This window comes from Plectropomus leopardus, chromosome 9, assembly GCF_026936395.1.
Source record: "Plectropomus leopardus strain MGB_pleo_1.0 chromosome 9, ASM2693639v1, whole genome shotgun sequence".
Taxonomy (NCBI): Eukaryota; Metazoa; Chordata; class Actinopteri; order Perciformes; family Serranidae; genus Plectropomus; species Plectropomus leopardus.
This window is the reverse complement of record NC_142184.1, coordinates 7,350,293-7,366,078: the sequence shown is the minus strand read 5'-3', so window position 1 is coordinate 7,366,078 and position 15,786 is coordinate 7,350,293. Positions and strand designations below refer to the sequence as shown.

The 15,786-nt window shown below is 42.6% G+C and overlaps 1 protein-coding gene across 2 annotated transcripts in view; it reads left to right on the top strand.

Moving 5' to 3' along the window:
* plxna2 (plexin A2) overlaps positions 1–15,786 on the top strand; it is a 281,745-nt gene that overhangs the window by 39,199 nt on the left and 226,760 nt on the right. For both annotated transcript variants that reach the window (XM_088081848.1, XM_088081847.1), the window contains exons 2-3: positions 871–2,204; positions 11,345–11,527. In XM_088081848.1, the coding sequence (XP_087937974.1) occupies positions 1,005–2,204; positions 11,345–11,527 (1,383 nt within the window). In that variant the 5' untranslated portion in view covers positions 871–1,004. The remainder of the gene's footprint in view (positions 1–870; positions 2,205–11,344; positions 11,528–15,786) is intronic.

Here is a 15,786-nt window from a genome sequence, read left to right as displayed (position 1 = left end):
TTTGGATGTAAACCAGACCCAGAAAGTCCTTTAACTACCAACAACCCCACTGTAGCAGATATAACTGTATTTCTTACAAACACTAACATTGTTTCAACCATGGCAAGTTAATCTGCAAGCTAACAAGCTAACAAACAACATAAATAAAGGTTGCTGAATAGCTTGCACTTACCACTCACTTTTGGTTCAAATCAGATTCCTCATCTGAGTCTGGGTCAGTAAAGGCTCCATTACCTCTAAAAGTTACCTCAAGGGAATTTCTCATGGAGAGAGTGAAAGTAGATCTGCTTCCAGGCTTTTTTCTAATTATTATCATTATGAAGGAAAACCAAGTTGAATAAAGTATGAGTATTAGCATAAGTATTTGTACGCACCTAAAAACGTTTCTGAGAGGGACATTAATAATATAATGCAAGTGTAAAAGCCCAGGCTTGATTTAGTTTAAACTCTTTCAATTGACTTCAGGTGTGATGAGTCATTGCCAAGTGTCCGAGGGTTTATGTGAGTCTGTTGTTCTGTTCTTAGAAACCGCTTGCTCACAGTGTGACAGCAGCAGCAGTAGTATGAGTCAGGTCAGTCTAATTTCCGTTTCTGTAACCTGCCTCTCTTTCCTGCGTTCTCCTGCCCCGTCCAGCAATTCCTTTGTACCATTATGTCTTCCGCTCATTGTCTCTTTAAACCTCCACTCCCCTTCTCCACTCCTCATCGCCTCACTCGGGATGAACTTTGACCTTTTCAAGCAGTGAAAGTTCTTTTAATGAAGAGCGTTTTCCATTTGGTCAGATGTGCTTCCTTTGCAGGATGTGTTAGTCATACTGTGATATCTAACTTCTTTTCTTTGTCTCTTTTTTTTCCATTTTTCTTTTCCAGAAACATGTGAAGACTCTTGTGGATATTTGACCTGCAAGTTAGCCTTCAACAACAAAAAGGCGAAGGTCTCCTCTCTTATTCCCCTCGTCCGTTCATTCCGCTTCCTCTGCAGTTTCCTCGCAGGCCCGTTGAACATGGAGGGCCGGCGGGCTACGCGCAGGACTTTCTCACCTGACCCTAAAGTAGGAGCTTTAACTTCTCTGCTAGGCTTCTGGCTCTTAGTGATCCCTGCTTTGTGCAGTGGGCAGACATTCACTAGTTTCCACCCTGAACGTCGGGACTGGGTTTTTAACCACCTGACGGTTCACCAAACCACAGGAGCGTTGTATATTGGAGCAGTTAACCGTGTGTACAAGCTCTCAGGCAACCTGACCCTCTTAGTTTCCCACGATACAGGCCCAGAGGATGACAACAAGGCCTGCTACCCCCCTCTGATTGTCCAGCCCTGCTCCGAGCCCCTCGTCTCCACCAACAATGTCAACAAGCTTCTCCTGATCGATTATTCCCAAAACAGGTTGCTGGCCTGTGGCAGCCTCTACCAGGGAGTCTGTAAACTCCTTAGACTGGATGATCTTTTTATCTTAGTGGAGCCCTCCCACAAGAAGGAGCACTACCTCTCCAGCGTCAACCAGACTGGGACCATGTACGGGGTCATTGTGCCGTCACAGGGACAGGATGGCACCCTGTTTATTGGCACAGCAGTGGATGGAAAGCAGGATTACTTCCCCACCATCTCCAGCAGAAAGCTGCCCCGCGACCCTGAGTCTTCTGCGATGCTCGACTACGAATTGCACACTGACTTTGTGTCCTCTCTCATCAAGATCCCATCAGACACACTCGCCCTCGTCTCCCACTTTGACATCTACTATGTTTACGGCTTTGCCAGCGGCAGCTTTGTTTACTTCCTCACCGTGCAGCCCGAGACGCCGGAGAACAGCATGTCGTCAAGTGGATCCACTAGCGACCTCTTCTACACCTCTCGCATCGTCCGCCTCTGCAAGGACGATCGCAAGTTTCACTCTTATGTCTCTCTGCCCGTCGGCTGTGTGAAGAACGGAGTCGAGTACCGGCTACTGCAGGCCGCTTACCTCGGCAAGCCAGGTCGCGTTCTCGCCGCCTCGCTCAACATCAGTGCTCAAGACGACGTACTCTTCACCATCTTCTCCAAGGGCCAGAAGCAGTTTCATCGCCCGCCGGATGACTCGGCGCTCTGCGTCTTCACCATCCGAGACATCAATGCTCGGATCAAGGACCGTCTGCAGTCCTGTTACCAGGGGGAAGGAAACCTGGAGCTCAACTGGCTGCTGGGAAAGGATGTGCAGTGCACCAAAGCGGTGAGTTACAGTAACAGATGATGATGTTTATTCACAGCAGGCACTTATGATTATGACTGAAATCTGCCTTTTATGACAATAATCAGGGGAACAAAGCTGCTCTTATCGCAAGATGAAGAAAATTTAAGGGTGAAGCAAAATCTCACTGATAACTAGCAGAGCACCGCTTCCTAACTGGTCCAGACACAAGGGTCCAGATTTTTCTTTATTTGTTAACTCAAGGTGCAGACATTAGATTAAAAGAAAAACAACACATTTTAAATTTTATTACACAAAATCTAAGCATTTCTTTGTGTCTTAGAACACAAAGAAATAAAAAAAAAAACAGGCACGGCACTTTGAAATGAAAGCTCTCTGCCAAAAATTCACTGTACTTCAAAATCGAGTCTCATTTTTGCAAACTTGACACCTTCAAGAGTCACTTGCAGTCCATTCAGAATGGACCCGCGACCCACTTTAGGACCACAACCCACCATTTGCAAACTACTGTGATAGAGGATTTGTAATCAACCCTCAACCAATGAAGAGACCCTATCCTTAACCCGAACCCCCACAAGAGAACTATAAATGTGCCCCAGGGTTGTAGGTTTCATTTCAGCATGGAAGGAACGTGTGTGAAACAGGCGGTTTTGGGGTCCTCCACCAGAAAATTTTGATCATCAAATACTTAATTTCCAGCTTTCTAGTAATTTTTTCATGCACCAATTTATGCCTTTAATAATTTTTAGTAAAAATATCTTTCATAATGTCAAAATAAAAATCTTATGCTACTTTCATGTTTTTATTGAAGGGGAGGACAAATGCACATTTTCTAAATATTGGGGAGAGAGTGTCCCCAGCATCGCCCCAAAATCTCCACCAATGCTTCATTTTGAAGCTGTTGTTAGTATCTTTTACAAAAAATAACTGTAGTTTTTGCTGATACTGTCACTTTATCCACACAGTGTTACATAAGACAATATAGTGCTTCTAATGGCGTTTACAAGAATCCAACACACGTGAAAGAAAACCAGTCAGAGCTGAGGAGTCTTTACCACAGCTGTCCGTCATGTCACACACTTTGAACTGCACTCAGACTGTTGAATTAGGCAGCGCTGATCAAATATGAATCAAGATTCTGTGACTGCATTGCCTTTTCTCACCTCAAATGTTTTCAGAAACATGATTTAGTGTACTGTTTAGCATTAAAAGGACAAAGATTGTGACCCGACTGCCACGTTAAAAACAGTCGAGCCAAACCCAAACGAGGCCTGCAACACTTTCTCATTTTCCAGCTAAACAGTACACTAATACAAGTTTCTGTAAACATTTGAGGCAAGAAATAGGAAATGCAGTAACAGAATCTTGATTCATATTTGATCAGCGCGGGTCAAGCATTGATTGAAATGATTGACAGCTGCATGAGAGGATCTTTTGTCTGGTTGCTTTCCCTCCAGCAGCGTCTACATCTTATTTCCTTCTCTTAAATAAGATCTTAAACAGTAAGGGAATGACCAAAGCTTCTCAATGAGCCTCGAAACCACAGCGTTCAAAGTTTTAGGGCGTATGCTGTAAAGAAAATAAACACAGCAATCATCAGGAAATGCTTCTGGACTGCCTTGTGTAGCACACACTCTGTTATCAAACGGTTCTCACACCACATGTAATCACTGAATGTCAAATTGTTCTGCAGCTCTGATTTCACAAAACATCCACTTTCAAGTCCTTCAATGAGAGATATTCATTAATGAGAAACGATTTATTTTCTTGACAACCATCAAAGTGATAATATTCTCCTCGAGCACAATACAAACAAACATACTCCCCCCTTCTGGAGCGAGAAAACGTAGTTGGAGGGTGTGTGGGTGGGGGGGGGGCATCGCTCAAGTTGCTCTGCTTCAGATGCCGGCATAGATCACAAACCAGCCTATTTCTTCTGAAATCCCCAATTATCCTGTAATACAAGGCCATGTATCTGCTGCATGTTGTCAAGTCGAATTAAGTTTCTTGATTTTCCCTCATTCCCAGGAGGCTTCAGTCCTCTGTGCTTTCATTCTGTAATTGCTAATAGGAATTTAAGAATATTCAGACTTAATGATTAGCTAAGTGTAAGTAAGTAAGTGTAACTAGTCTGTTACAGTATGTGTGTGTATGTGTGTGTGTGTGTGTGTGTGTGTGTGTGTGTGTGTGTGTGTGTGTGTGCGCCCAATTAAAATCTGTATGTGAGGCCTATGTGGGTAGTAAATGGCCTGAAAAACATGCACTGTATGGGACTGACCCACAGCTTCCATAATGGGTTTATGGTATCTGTGGTCCCCACTTGGTACACAGGTGAATAAGGTTCGTAGGTGTGTATAAACGCATTTAAAAGTAGCTTGTTTATACATATATATACACACACAGACACACAGACACACAGACACACACATAAAAAAAGTTGCAGGCCCTTGACCTTTTGTCATGTTGCAAAAGTGGCCAAGACCAAGCTGAGTATCCCTTCTTTAGCATAACCCATATGAGGCCCACTTCAGTAAACCCACCCATGTGGGTAATTGGCATGGGGCCATTACGGAACCTCTGGGCAATCCCGTATGCGCATTTTTTAACGCATTTACGACCCTCAAGGGCCCCAAATACAAATGTTTGCGGGGATTAAGATGTAGTGTGTAAGATCGAGGGGGATATATTTGCAGAACTTTAATATAATGACCATTACAAGTATATTTTCTCCAGCGTACAATCACCTGAAAATAAGAATTGTCTTATATTTATTGCTTCAGAATTAGTAGTTTCTTTCTACATAAGGAGCAAGTCCCCGTCTTTGGAGGTCACCATGTTGCAGCACCATGTTTCTAGCGTAGCTCAAAATGGACAAACCGAACACTGGCTCCAGATAAATACATTTGCATTTTTTCATCCGCCACTGTAGCAAGCAGCTGCTTCATGATGAGCAGCATCACAAAAAACCCTGCTTTTTTTAACGCAAAACTGCTTTATTCAATGTTTTACTGCTTTAAATCACCTGGTCCATTTGTGTTGGAGAGGAAAAGACCTCTGCAGATAATTTGGGCTTGTGGTAAAAACCTCCAGAAAAAGGTGAGCACACATTAGTAGGTGCTGGGCAAGCTGCCCGTCTCCGACATGCCAAACAGTGTCGGAGAGACACTGATTTGTAACTTAAAACTGCCTTATTCAGCAATTTTTACCGGTTTATATTACTGGGTCCATTTGTTTTTGGAGAGAAAAAGACCTCTGCAGGTAATTCGGCTCATGGAAAAAACTATGAACACTGATGGTATCTAACTAGGAGAAGTTTTAGTTGGTTGAGATCTGCACTTCTCACTGCTAGATGCCATTAAATTCTCCTATATCTTACACACTGTTTCTTTAATAAGGCTTGGGATTGGATGTGTATGTGTGTTGGAGCTATGGTGTAGGTCTTCATGTATTTTCAACGTTTAATTACATCCTCATGATGAGGGCCACTGAGCAGCTCCGTCTGTTGCTTATCCCACCTGGTCACTTAATTGACCACTCTTATTACAATCGGTACATTCCCCATTAGCACGATGAGAGAGGTGATTGTCAGGAGGAGGGAGACATTATTTCAAACAGGCGTTGTTAGGTTTCATTAGCTCTGCTGAAAAGGCGGGCAAAGAGGTTGGAAGCAGGCAAGTAGGCGGAAGATGGAGAGATGGTGGCATACATCAGCGACAATGCTGAGGTTGGGAGGCTTTCTATCTGTGCGAGCTCAAATTAGAACCTTTTTCCAGTTTCCCAGAAGGATCCCCAATCATCTCAGCGCGCTCTGAAGGGTGCCACCTGCAAAGCTGCACCTCCCACTCCATTCTCCAGGCATTCGCTGCCAATAACGTTTTGGCTTTGTGTGTGTAGCCACAGAGATAAGACGATGTAAAATAGAGTCCTTAAGACCATGTCCTCATGCTCAATGAGCAGCCAATAAATCCATAGTATAATATGGATTATGCAGATAGATGTCAATGGATGAGGAACTCTTAAAGCCTATACAAATTACATTTAACCACCCGGATATGTCATCCATGCTAACATTGTCTGCCTGCTGTAAATCCCCCCGACTCACGCAGTGTGGCTGCTTTAAAGTGCACGTGTTTCACATCTTCTGTTTCTTAAATAAATATGTTCCCGATTCTTGCTGTGCGGTATTTTTAGAGCGCCTGTGTCTCAGATCCATCAAAATATGAGGTGAGTCAAGGTTAGGGTTTTTTTTTTTGTTAATACTTTGCTTGGAGTAAATTATACATGCCCTCCCGGTGACTTTCCTCTGGTCCGTCGCTAACAGCAGGTAGCCACCGAGCTCAAAGCGGAGAACCTTAATTATACCCCCAGCTCTCGTTCCTGTCTTGCAGACATTTCACTGTGTGTACGCTTACACGCAGGCCAAGGCTGAGGCTGGGAATGGAGCTGAGGCTGAGCCAGGGGATTCAGACACAGCAGCCAATCAAAGATTTATCACCCAGCCGTCCAGCCTTCTGCCATCTGGAGATTCACACCATCTCTGTAGTCACTCCCAAGGAGGCTGATGGGATTCTTTCTGTATCAGGCTGCCTGTGTGTGTGTGTATCTCTATAACTGACACTATTATCCTGTCCTGTTTTTTGCTCACCAACTAATTAACCACTCGTGAGAGAAAAGGGGAGCTAGTATTGATAACACTGAGTATGCTTACATGTACAAAATAGTCAGGGTTTATTGCCCTCATTCTTAAAAAGACAGTATTCCTACTAAGCCGTTTTACATAGCTTATGAAAATGAATATTCCACCAAAACTCCTGTTCGTATGCAGCCATGTACACTCTGACATGTCTGAACGTGTCATTTGTCTTGTCAAAATATGGACAAGTAGAACTGCTGGCGCCGTTTGTGAGAATCAGAACAGGATTTTTCCACAGTTTGCTACTTGTGGCAGACTTGTTGGACCATGCAACGCAGCCTCCCTCTTTAATTCTCTCAACCACCTTATTGTAAAGCTCAGTGCTGCGTAATTTGTGCATATCCAAAAAGATTCAGTTATTTGTCATTTTCTTATTTGTCTTCATACATAAAAAAGACAAATTTGTTATCCCAGCCCACAGCAGACAACAGAAAATAACAAAATATATATGTTAAAACAGATATATATATATATAAGGTAATGTTAAAAACAACCCTACTAAAAACTAGATATAAAAAACTTTAGAAAAAGGAATAAAAATACAAGAGCAGCATATTATTTAAAGTGCTCAGTGCAGCACAGGTCCATTTGATGCAAACCTGTTAATATCCAAGTATTCCATAAAGTTTAAAAGCAAGAGTTTTTTTCCTTCTGACCAAAAATGTGATTGTTTTTTGCATGCATCTTTACCCCAGTTTTATAAAGTGTTAGTGGGTTGGTTTGTGTACAGCGTATCCATGACAACGCTCAAGCCAACCAGAAACAGATACGAGGCTGTGTGTCGCAAACTGCAGTAAAAAAAACTCAATTGAGACGTATTCCGAATTGGCCCAAATAATGCTTCTAAAACCTGAGTAATACCGGCATATCCCTCATGTCTCAATCGGAAAATGCTTAATTCTGGAAAAAAAGCCGAATTCAGATTATTTAAACGGAGTGTGCTATTTACATGACCCACATCATATTCAGAATATTGTCATATTTTGAATAATAGAGGAATAATGGTTTTCATGTACTGTAGCCACTGATATACCTTAAGATGGAAACTCTGAGAACAGATATCCCGTCACATGTAATTCATTCTTCATTTAAACTCTGACTAACAGAACACTTTGTGCCATTGTTTAACAAGATTATACAGTCAAACTGTTTAAGCACACCAAGCTGTTTTCTCAGCATAGATTAAATATTATACAGTATTGCGAGTTATTCGATAAGGATTAATCACACCGGGGTTATTTTTGTCTCACCACAGCTCTTCTAAAGATAACCAATATGCATGAAACAGTCTGAGACGTGGCAAATCTACATTTCTTTTCCGCTTGTGAGATTTATGATAAGGCAGAGGGAAAGAAAGAAGAAAAAAAAAATCTGCAAGAAGGTGTACGAGAAAACTCCACCACATGGAATCCAGGGGGGATCTGGCTTGGCGGCCAAGTCTGCTAAGCGTACATCATCTAAACAATCTAGATATAATCAGAACCAAATGGTTTGGATCCCAACAGACCATATGTGGAGTAGCTGCATGCATTTTGAGGCAGCAGTAATTGATAAGCCAAAGTCTGGATCTCCTGGCTGTTTCTCAAGATAGCTGCTAGCTCTCCCCATCTGATTCATTCTGTGTGTCCGTGTCTAATCAGCATATGTTTAAAACAATTATATACAGTACATTTGATTTTATAACCAAAAGAGAACAGAATGATGTAAGCTGATTTTTTTTTTCCCCTCTAATTTAAATACTGCAGTAGAGTACCCCTTAGCACTCTGTGCTATTTTGGGCAAAGGAAATACAAGGAAATGCCATAAAGTGGGGGGCGTGACTGTGAGAGCGGAGGCGATTGTTCCCTGTCAGCATTATTGCTTTGGCTCTGCTCATGAAAATCTGCGTTTTACAGCCACCGTGTGTAGTGAGAGGCTGAGCTGCCTCCCAAAGTGGGAAGTGTCACTCAACATAGTCTGCGTATACCACACTGACAGGGACGAAGACAGAGACGGAGACAGAGATGTATATAGTGGCAGATACAGAATTAATGAGTTGGGGTTGAGGAGAGGGGGTTATATATATTTAGAGGGAGAATAAGAGTTTGTGAGCAGGAGTCTATAGGATGTATATATGGGAGGAGCGCTGGGACTCAGCCTGCTTGGCCATCTCACTTTACTCCACATGGCACTTTGAGGCCACTGCCACTCAGGCTGTCTCAGCTGACCTGATTCACCACCAGAAAGGCCGCCGTCTTGCTCCTCATTTACCACCTCCTCAAACCTTACTCCGGATAGACTACAGGACGGAGACGAGTCTTCGTTCTAAACAATTCTTGCAAATATACAGCCCAAATCTTCCTGTAGTCAAACTTAAAGGGATATGTCGCTGATTTTCAACCAGCTTTGTAGATGGCGAACTGTGGTAAACTTCCCTCATCTAACCAGTGCCTAGATAACCTCTCCACCCACCATCACCCCAACCATCAGGGAAAAGTCTGGATGATGCAAATGGATGCATAGATGCAGAATTTCGCCAGCTCTCCTGGGCTGTTGCTTAAACTACAGGCTGTACTTCTGGATTTTTTTTTACTGTTTCCTGTATAGTGAAAACGAATGCCAAAAAAATGAGATCAGACAGAAGAAAATAAGTAGTGCTGGTCAAATATAAAGCAAGATTCTGTTAGAGTTGCTGATTTCTCACCTTAAATGTTTTCAGAAATATGTTTTAGCTTACTGTTTAACTGAAATACAAGATTGTTTGTTACCAGTTTGCCTCCATTGTCTCAAATGAACAAGTTTGCAGTAAGTCACCCACCAGCTAGTGTTTATTGTTCTGGTTTGGTGCAATGCATTCTGGTACTTGTAGTACCAGAATGCATTGTATGCACTGTACATTGTATGCATTGTGTGCAGTGTATGCACTGTAGCACCAAATTCAAAAATATTAGATTTTTTTTCTGCTGCAGAGACATCCTAGTATTGTTAAACGGCCATCTTTCATCAGTAAAATACTTTAATGACACTTGGTGGTGATTATTTACTAATGAACAGGTAAATACGGTTCATTGCAGCCTCTTTGCTTAGATGCATATATCAAATGCTGCACGGTTATCACGTGGCGTATTTGCCGATGCACATAGTTATCATGCAGCGTGTGTCTTCCTGCGGAGGTGTGATGATAGGCCGGGGTAATGAGCCACAGTGAGAGCAAGGTGGAGCCCAGTCAGGCGGAGCTGAAACATGTCTGCCAAGTGGAACAGAAAGGCAAGCGTTTGTCTAGCTGGGAAATTTACCCGCGCACCTCCACCTCGCTCTGACCTCCCTCCATCGGTTCACTCTCTCTCAGGCTCACCTCTCTCACCCCCTCATTTCTGTCTCAGACACTCCTTGACACCGCCATTGTTTCCACAACTTTGACCATCGCTCTTTCCTTCTGTCTCACTCTGTCACCTTCATCTTTCCTCCTTACCGAGCTGTCTTCTTTTATAATGCTCTGCGTCTCGGCCTCTCCACTCTCCTAATGTCTTATTCTCCACGTCTGCCTCTCCTCTGAGGTATTTTTGTCCTTCCTGCTCATACAGTGCATTTCATGTCAAGGGTTTCTATGTTTAATATGACACTTTTGTACAGGGTTTGTACAGTCAAGAAAAACCTTTGCAAATAGCATTTTCCAGGCCTGGAAAAGTTTTGGAAAACTAAATATATATACTATATATTGGTAAAGTCATGGAAATGCGTTTCACAAACCTGTATAATAATGCCTGATATGTCCAAGGACCATCAGAAATGTGAAAATCTAACAATAGTTTCTGTTGTTACAGTTTCTGGCCGTGGTAAATTATATAATTTTGGGGGATTATTGAAGAAAATATGCGCAGGTTGAAAGACATCTTTTATGGAAAAAGGTTTTTCTTCAAAAATCACAAAAAAGCCCACATTTTTTTCTTTAAAAATCACCAGAATAATAAAAAAAATGCCAAAATGTCTGGTAAAAATTGCCCATGAAAAAAATGTGAAAATATTTCCTAAAAAATTGCCAAAAGGTTTCAAAGATAACATGCTTATTTCATTTAAAATCAGCTGTAAAATGAAAATACAGGCATTTTAAGTTTTATGTCCCTCCCCTAAGCCAAAATATAAAAACATAAGTCCTTCCCGAGTGCTTAAGAAATTGTTTGACATGCCTCCCCCTTTTGTCACTTATCAGTTATATTTAAATATTCAGTTCTAATCCTGTTCTGAATTCATTATTTTAAAACGATGTATATTAAAAAAAGCTATTACATAGTCATGAGAAAGGAGCAATGAGGAGTATTGATTGTCGTTTCAGAGAATGTATGTTTTTTAACATTTGCCTCAAAGTCATAGGAAAATCATGTAAAAACGAATTGATAAAAAATATGTATGAACCTTGTTTGATTGTTTCAGTGCTGTTTGTTTTCTTTATCAGTACTTTTATAACTTTTCTCTACCTCTCTTTCTGCAGCCGGTGCCCATTGACGACTCCTTCTGCGGTCTGGACATCAACCAGCCGCTTGGTGGTTCTCAGCTGGTCACCGGTCACACTCTATACACAGAGACTCGGGACCGCATGACGTCTGTCACCTCCTACGTCTACAATGGCTACTGTGTTGCTTTCGTTGGCACCAAGAGTGGACGCCTGAAGAAGGTGAGTACTGGCTCCTTTCCTTCTCTCAGCCAGCAGTTTAAGACCTGTTGGAGGATATTTCGGTTCACTTCATCACTGCGATACATAAAGACTCCGGCTGTCCAGTGGTCCGTGGGGCACAGACACCGTGAAGTGGTCCTATTTCCGTGCAGATGGATCATGGTCACAGGGAAACTTATCTCTTTAATATTTAATGCCTGCTGTCAAATCGTCAGAGAGGGGTAATGGCGATGGCTAGCTCACTGTAGTGGTCATTACCAGTTCCTTGTTAAGTGAGCTCTAGTGTCGCAGTGTTGAATAACCTGCGCTGGCCCATTAATTTTAATAGGCACCTTTCCGCCTGTGGCCCACTGAAAGGCAAAGGAGGCAGCAGGCTCGAGCACTAAACCTCCTGGTCTTGGTTTGAGAATACAGACGCCAGTGAGGGTGAAGGGCTCCTGGCCACTTAATAATGATAGATTTCGCACCCCAGCCACAGGACACAAAGAATTAGATGAGCCTGCTTACTGACAGGATTGAATGGTGAGGAAAGTGAGTGCTGTGCTCTGAGTTTAAGGCGATACGAGGAGGGAGATCAGAAATGTCTACGCTTTGCAGGTTAATTTAAAACAGTTGGTGCACTGTTTTGGCACTGATGCTTAGAGTTATTGTTGAATGTTATGTTATTGCTGTGTTTTAATGCTCAGTGTGTTTTTGTGAGGGTACACTGTGTTACCGTGGTTGTTTGTCTGGTATACAGTGCTTTATAGACTACGTTTAAAAGCAGTTTGAACACAGACTGTATAAAATAATAGACGCAGCTGTTGTGAAGTTATACATTGGTTTATGGAATCTCATTTTGAAGCTTTGATTTTGACACTTGCATCTTGATTTTCTGGAGCCAGAAGTGACCATTTTTAGACGAGTGTGGCGATAACACGAGCTGCTATCTTAGTAAGCATGTTGTATTTACAGTTAACTGTTGTAACTCTAATGCTAAAGCTATTTTTTGTCAGTGAAAAACAGGCTTAAAAGCATTAAGTCTTGGAAACCAATGGGATGAAATAGTTTTCTTGTGCTGCAGTCAGACACCTTTCATATACATTTTGAAAATTTGATTTCTATTGAAAATATGGCTAAAAAGGCAATGAGCAACTTGGTATTATTATTACCTGTTTTTTTCTATATATTTATATGTTTTATTTTTATTTATTTTTTTATTTTTGCCTGATGGATGGCCACGCCCTTAATTATGTGAAACTTTGAGCTTTGATAACGTATAAATGAGTGAGTTCACCCCAGTACAGCTGAATGTTGAAATTAGCTCTAGGGACCAAAACAGTTTTTGTACCAGGCTGTTAACGTGTTTTTCTGCTGTAAAATTAGGCATTTTATCATGGAGGTCTATGGAGCTCTTGGAGCCAGCCTCAAGTGGCCATTAGAGGAACTGCAGTTTTTCTGGTACTTCCACACTGGCTTCATTTTTCAGCCACGGGGGTTGCCGCTTTGGTTTGAAGAACTTGTCAGTGTTTACTTGGCTCCTCTTTCCATGACCGCCTGTTTGAGTGACAGCATGAGTGTGCCACATGGCTGTAACTGACTCATACAGCCGCCCCTCCTCCTACTTTAACAACAGCTGCATGAAGCTTACAGGAAGACACTGAAAAGCGAATAGAGTTGCTAAAAACCATTTTGATACCTCTTTTGGCAAGTTATCTGCTATTTCAAGCCTGGCAACCCAACACAAATGGTTCCTGCTTTGGGTTATTTTGGTCTCCATCTATTCATAATTAAATCAATACACCAATCAGGCTGCGGTGGCGTGAATATTCATACGATGTAATCCCCAGTTTGAGCTGTTAAATAATTAAGCACCTTTTGCGACTTGGTTAAATGAGATGAGACAGGAAAGAGTGTTTTCCCCACTGTGTTGCTGTTGCTTGCATATTGTTTTTATCTTCCGTAGCTGCCGCTTGCCCTCCCCCAGTTTGTGTCTCCATCTCTTATCTTCCGCTCCCTGTTTGAGAATCCATGCAAAATAGCCTTGCGTGCTGCTGTGTACCCCTCAGAAGGGCATGACTGTAACCACAGTAACGCTAACATGGGGAGGAATTGAGGATATGAGAAGGGCACCTAGAGAACGGGCGCCACGGTCCAGCGGCCAGAGCAGAAAGCACTAAACCACTGAGACTGGTCTACATGACAAAAAAATAAGGGACTTACACTGTCGGAACAATTAGCAAACATCCCAGTAATGACTGTCATCTGATTTATTGTCATCATAATTAGTCATCATCCTCTCACTATGCAGTAGCCTAGATGAAGAAAATGCTGGAAGTTCGCTCCCTGGCCGAAGTATTCTTGATTATGTTGTAGACTGTAAATAACACCATCAACGTACCTAGCCAAGTCTAGCAGTAATGTTCCGTTTTAACGTTAGCCTAGCCGATCTATGTTATAGATCTAGAGTGTTGGATTTAGTGGCATCTTTCGTTTCTTGAGCCAGTGTTTGGTTGGTCTGTTCTGGGCTACTGTAGAGGAACATGGCAGACTCCGTGGATGACGACACTCACTGTATAAATTGCTCATTCTAAGATAATGAAAACCAAATATTCTCATTTTCAGGTGATTATTAACTAATGAAAATATAGTTTTCATTATTATATCTTATTTCTACCAATAGAAACCCATTAAATCCTACAGACTTTATATATGATAACATTTGTCTCAGAGACTATTTGGATTTTTTTTGATAGCAAGTTTTCCCTTGTGCTTTTGGTAAGCGTGCTGTAGTGGAACAGTGCTGTTGTAGCAAGTTTGCTGGACTTTATTTGAACCCCATATGTTTGAAATCATGTGATCAGACAGCGTGCTGCCACCACCGTGCAAAGTTTTGCATGCAGGTATGTTATTGGACAAGAACCAGCTGTCCACCTAATGGGCATGCAAGAGAGAATGACCACAATTAGCCTGCGCGTTGCAGCAGTCTGCAGCAGCGTGGAGAAAGAAAACATTACTTTTTCAATAGGTGATGAATAATCAATAACACTGCACGTTAGTAAGAGGGCTGCTTTGTCCTCTGTCATTGTTTAGGTGTGTGCAGTTTGTCTGAAATTTGCATGTGTTTACATTCAGGGCGTCATCCTTTCACTCCCTCAGGTGTCACAGGGAGTGCAGAGGGGTAGGGTGACCTGATGAGCCCTGGCTGCAGCTTTTCTGCAGAACCTGATAAGCTCCTGCAGAGGTGCATGTAGACGGTGTGGGAAGCTGCAGGCTCCCTTCAGATGTGAGCATGACGCAGCTACAGGGTGACAAGATTTGATGCCTTCCTGATGATACAGTTTCTATACCTTTACCTCTTTCATGCAGCCGAGAGAGACAGACAGATGGGGAGAGGGAGGGAGTGCGGCAGCGATGCACAGTTATTGGGTGTGAGTGTGAGCCATGATGAAAAAAAATAAAAAATAAGAAAGAGTAGCAGGAAGAGGCAGAGATAGAAAGGGAAGGTACTGGGGGAGGGAGGAAGAGACCGTTGAAATGTGAATTTAGTGCCGCCAAAGAAACCAGGGCTGCACCGCTGCCTGTAATTGGATTGGCTCTCTTCCCAAAGAATCCCCCCCTCCCCTCTCCTCTTCCCTGCCCTCCATCTCCCGCTTCCCCATTCAATCCTGCTCCGCCTTACCTCCACCCCCCACCACCACCCTCTCCCTGCAGACCGGCTCCTGTATATGCTGCTGTTTCCTGGGCTTTGCTGGAGCATGGTGAAGCAGGAGGGATGGTGTCGGCACATGCCAGTGCCTGTGGCCGGCTTTCGCAGAGGGATTGATTGAGGAAGAAGGGTTAAGGGGATGGGGGTGTGAGCAGACACTAAGGTGAGGAGAATGCATGTATAGTGGAAACAATAACACTACAGCTGTGAGCCTCATGCAGTGTCTGCCGTGATCACGTGTACAGGATGTGGAGTGCTTACATTGTACTGTGTGATGTAGGAGCAAACAAACAAATCTATATTTCCTGAAGGTGGAGCCATGCAGCTTTTTCCAGTTTAATTTAATAATCTCAATAACCTTACCACCCTTCATGACTGCATAGTCTCTGTTACAAATTGGATGTCTCAAAATTTCCCTTATCTTAATTCTGGCAAAATTCACCATGTGAGCAACCCCAACTGCTTTACTAAAGAGTTCAGTTGCTCTATCAGCCCCCTCCCAAGCATATCAAGACTGTGTCAAAAAAATGTTAGTATCCTGTTTGACCAAATCTCATATTACAAAACTCAA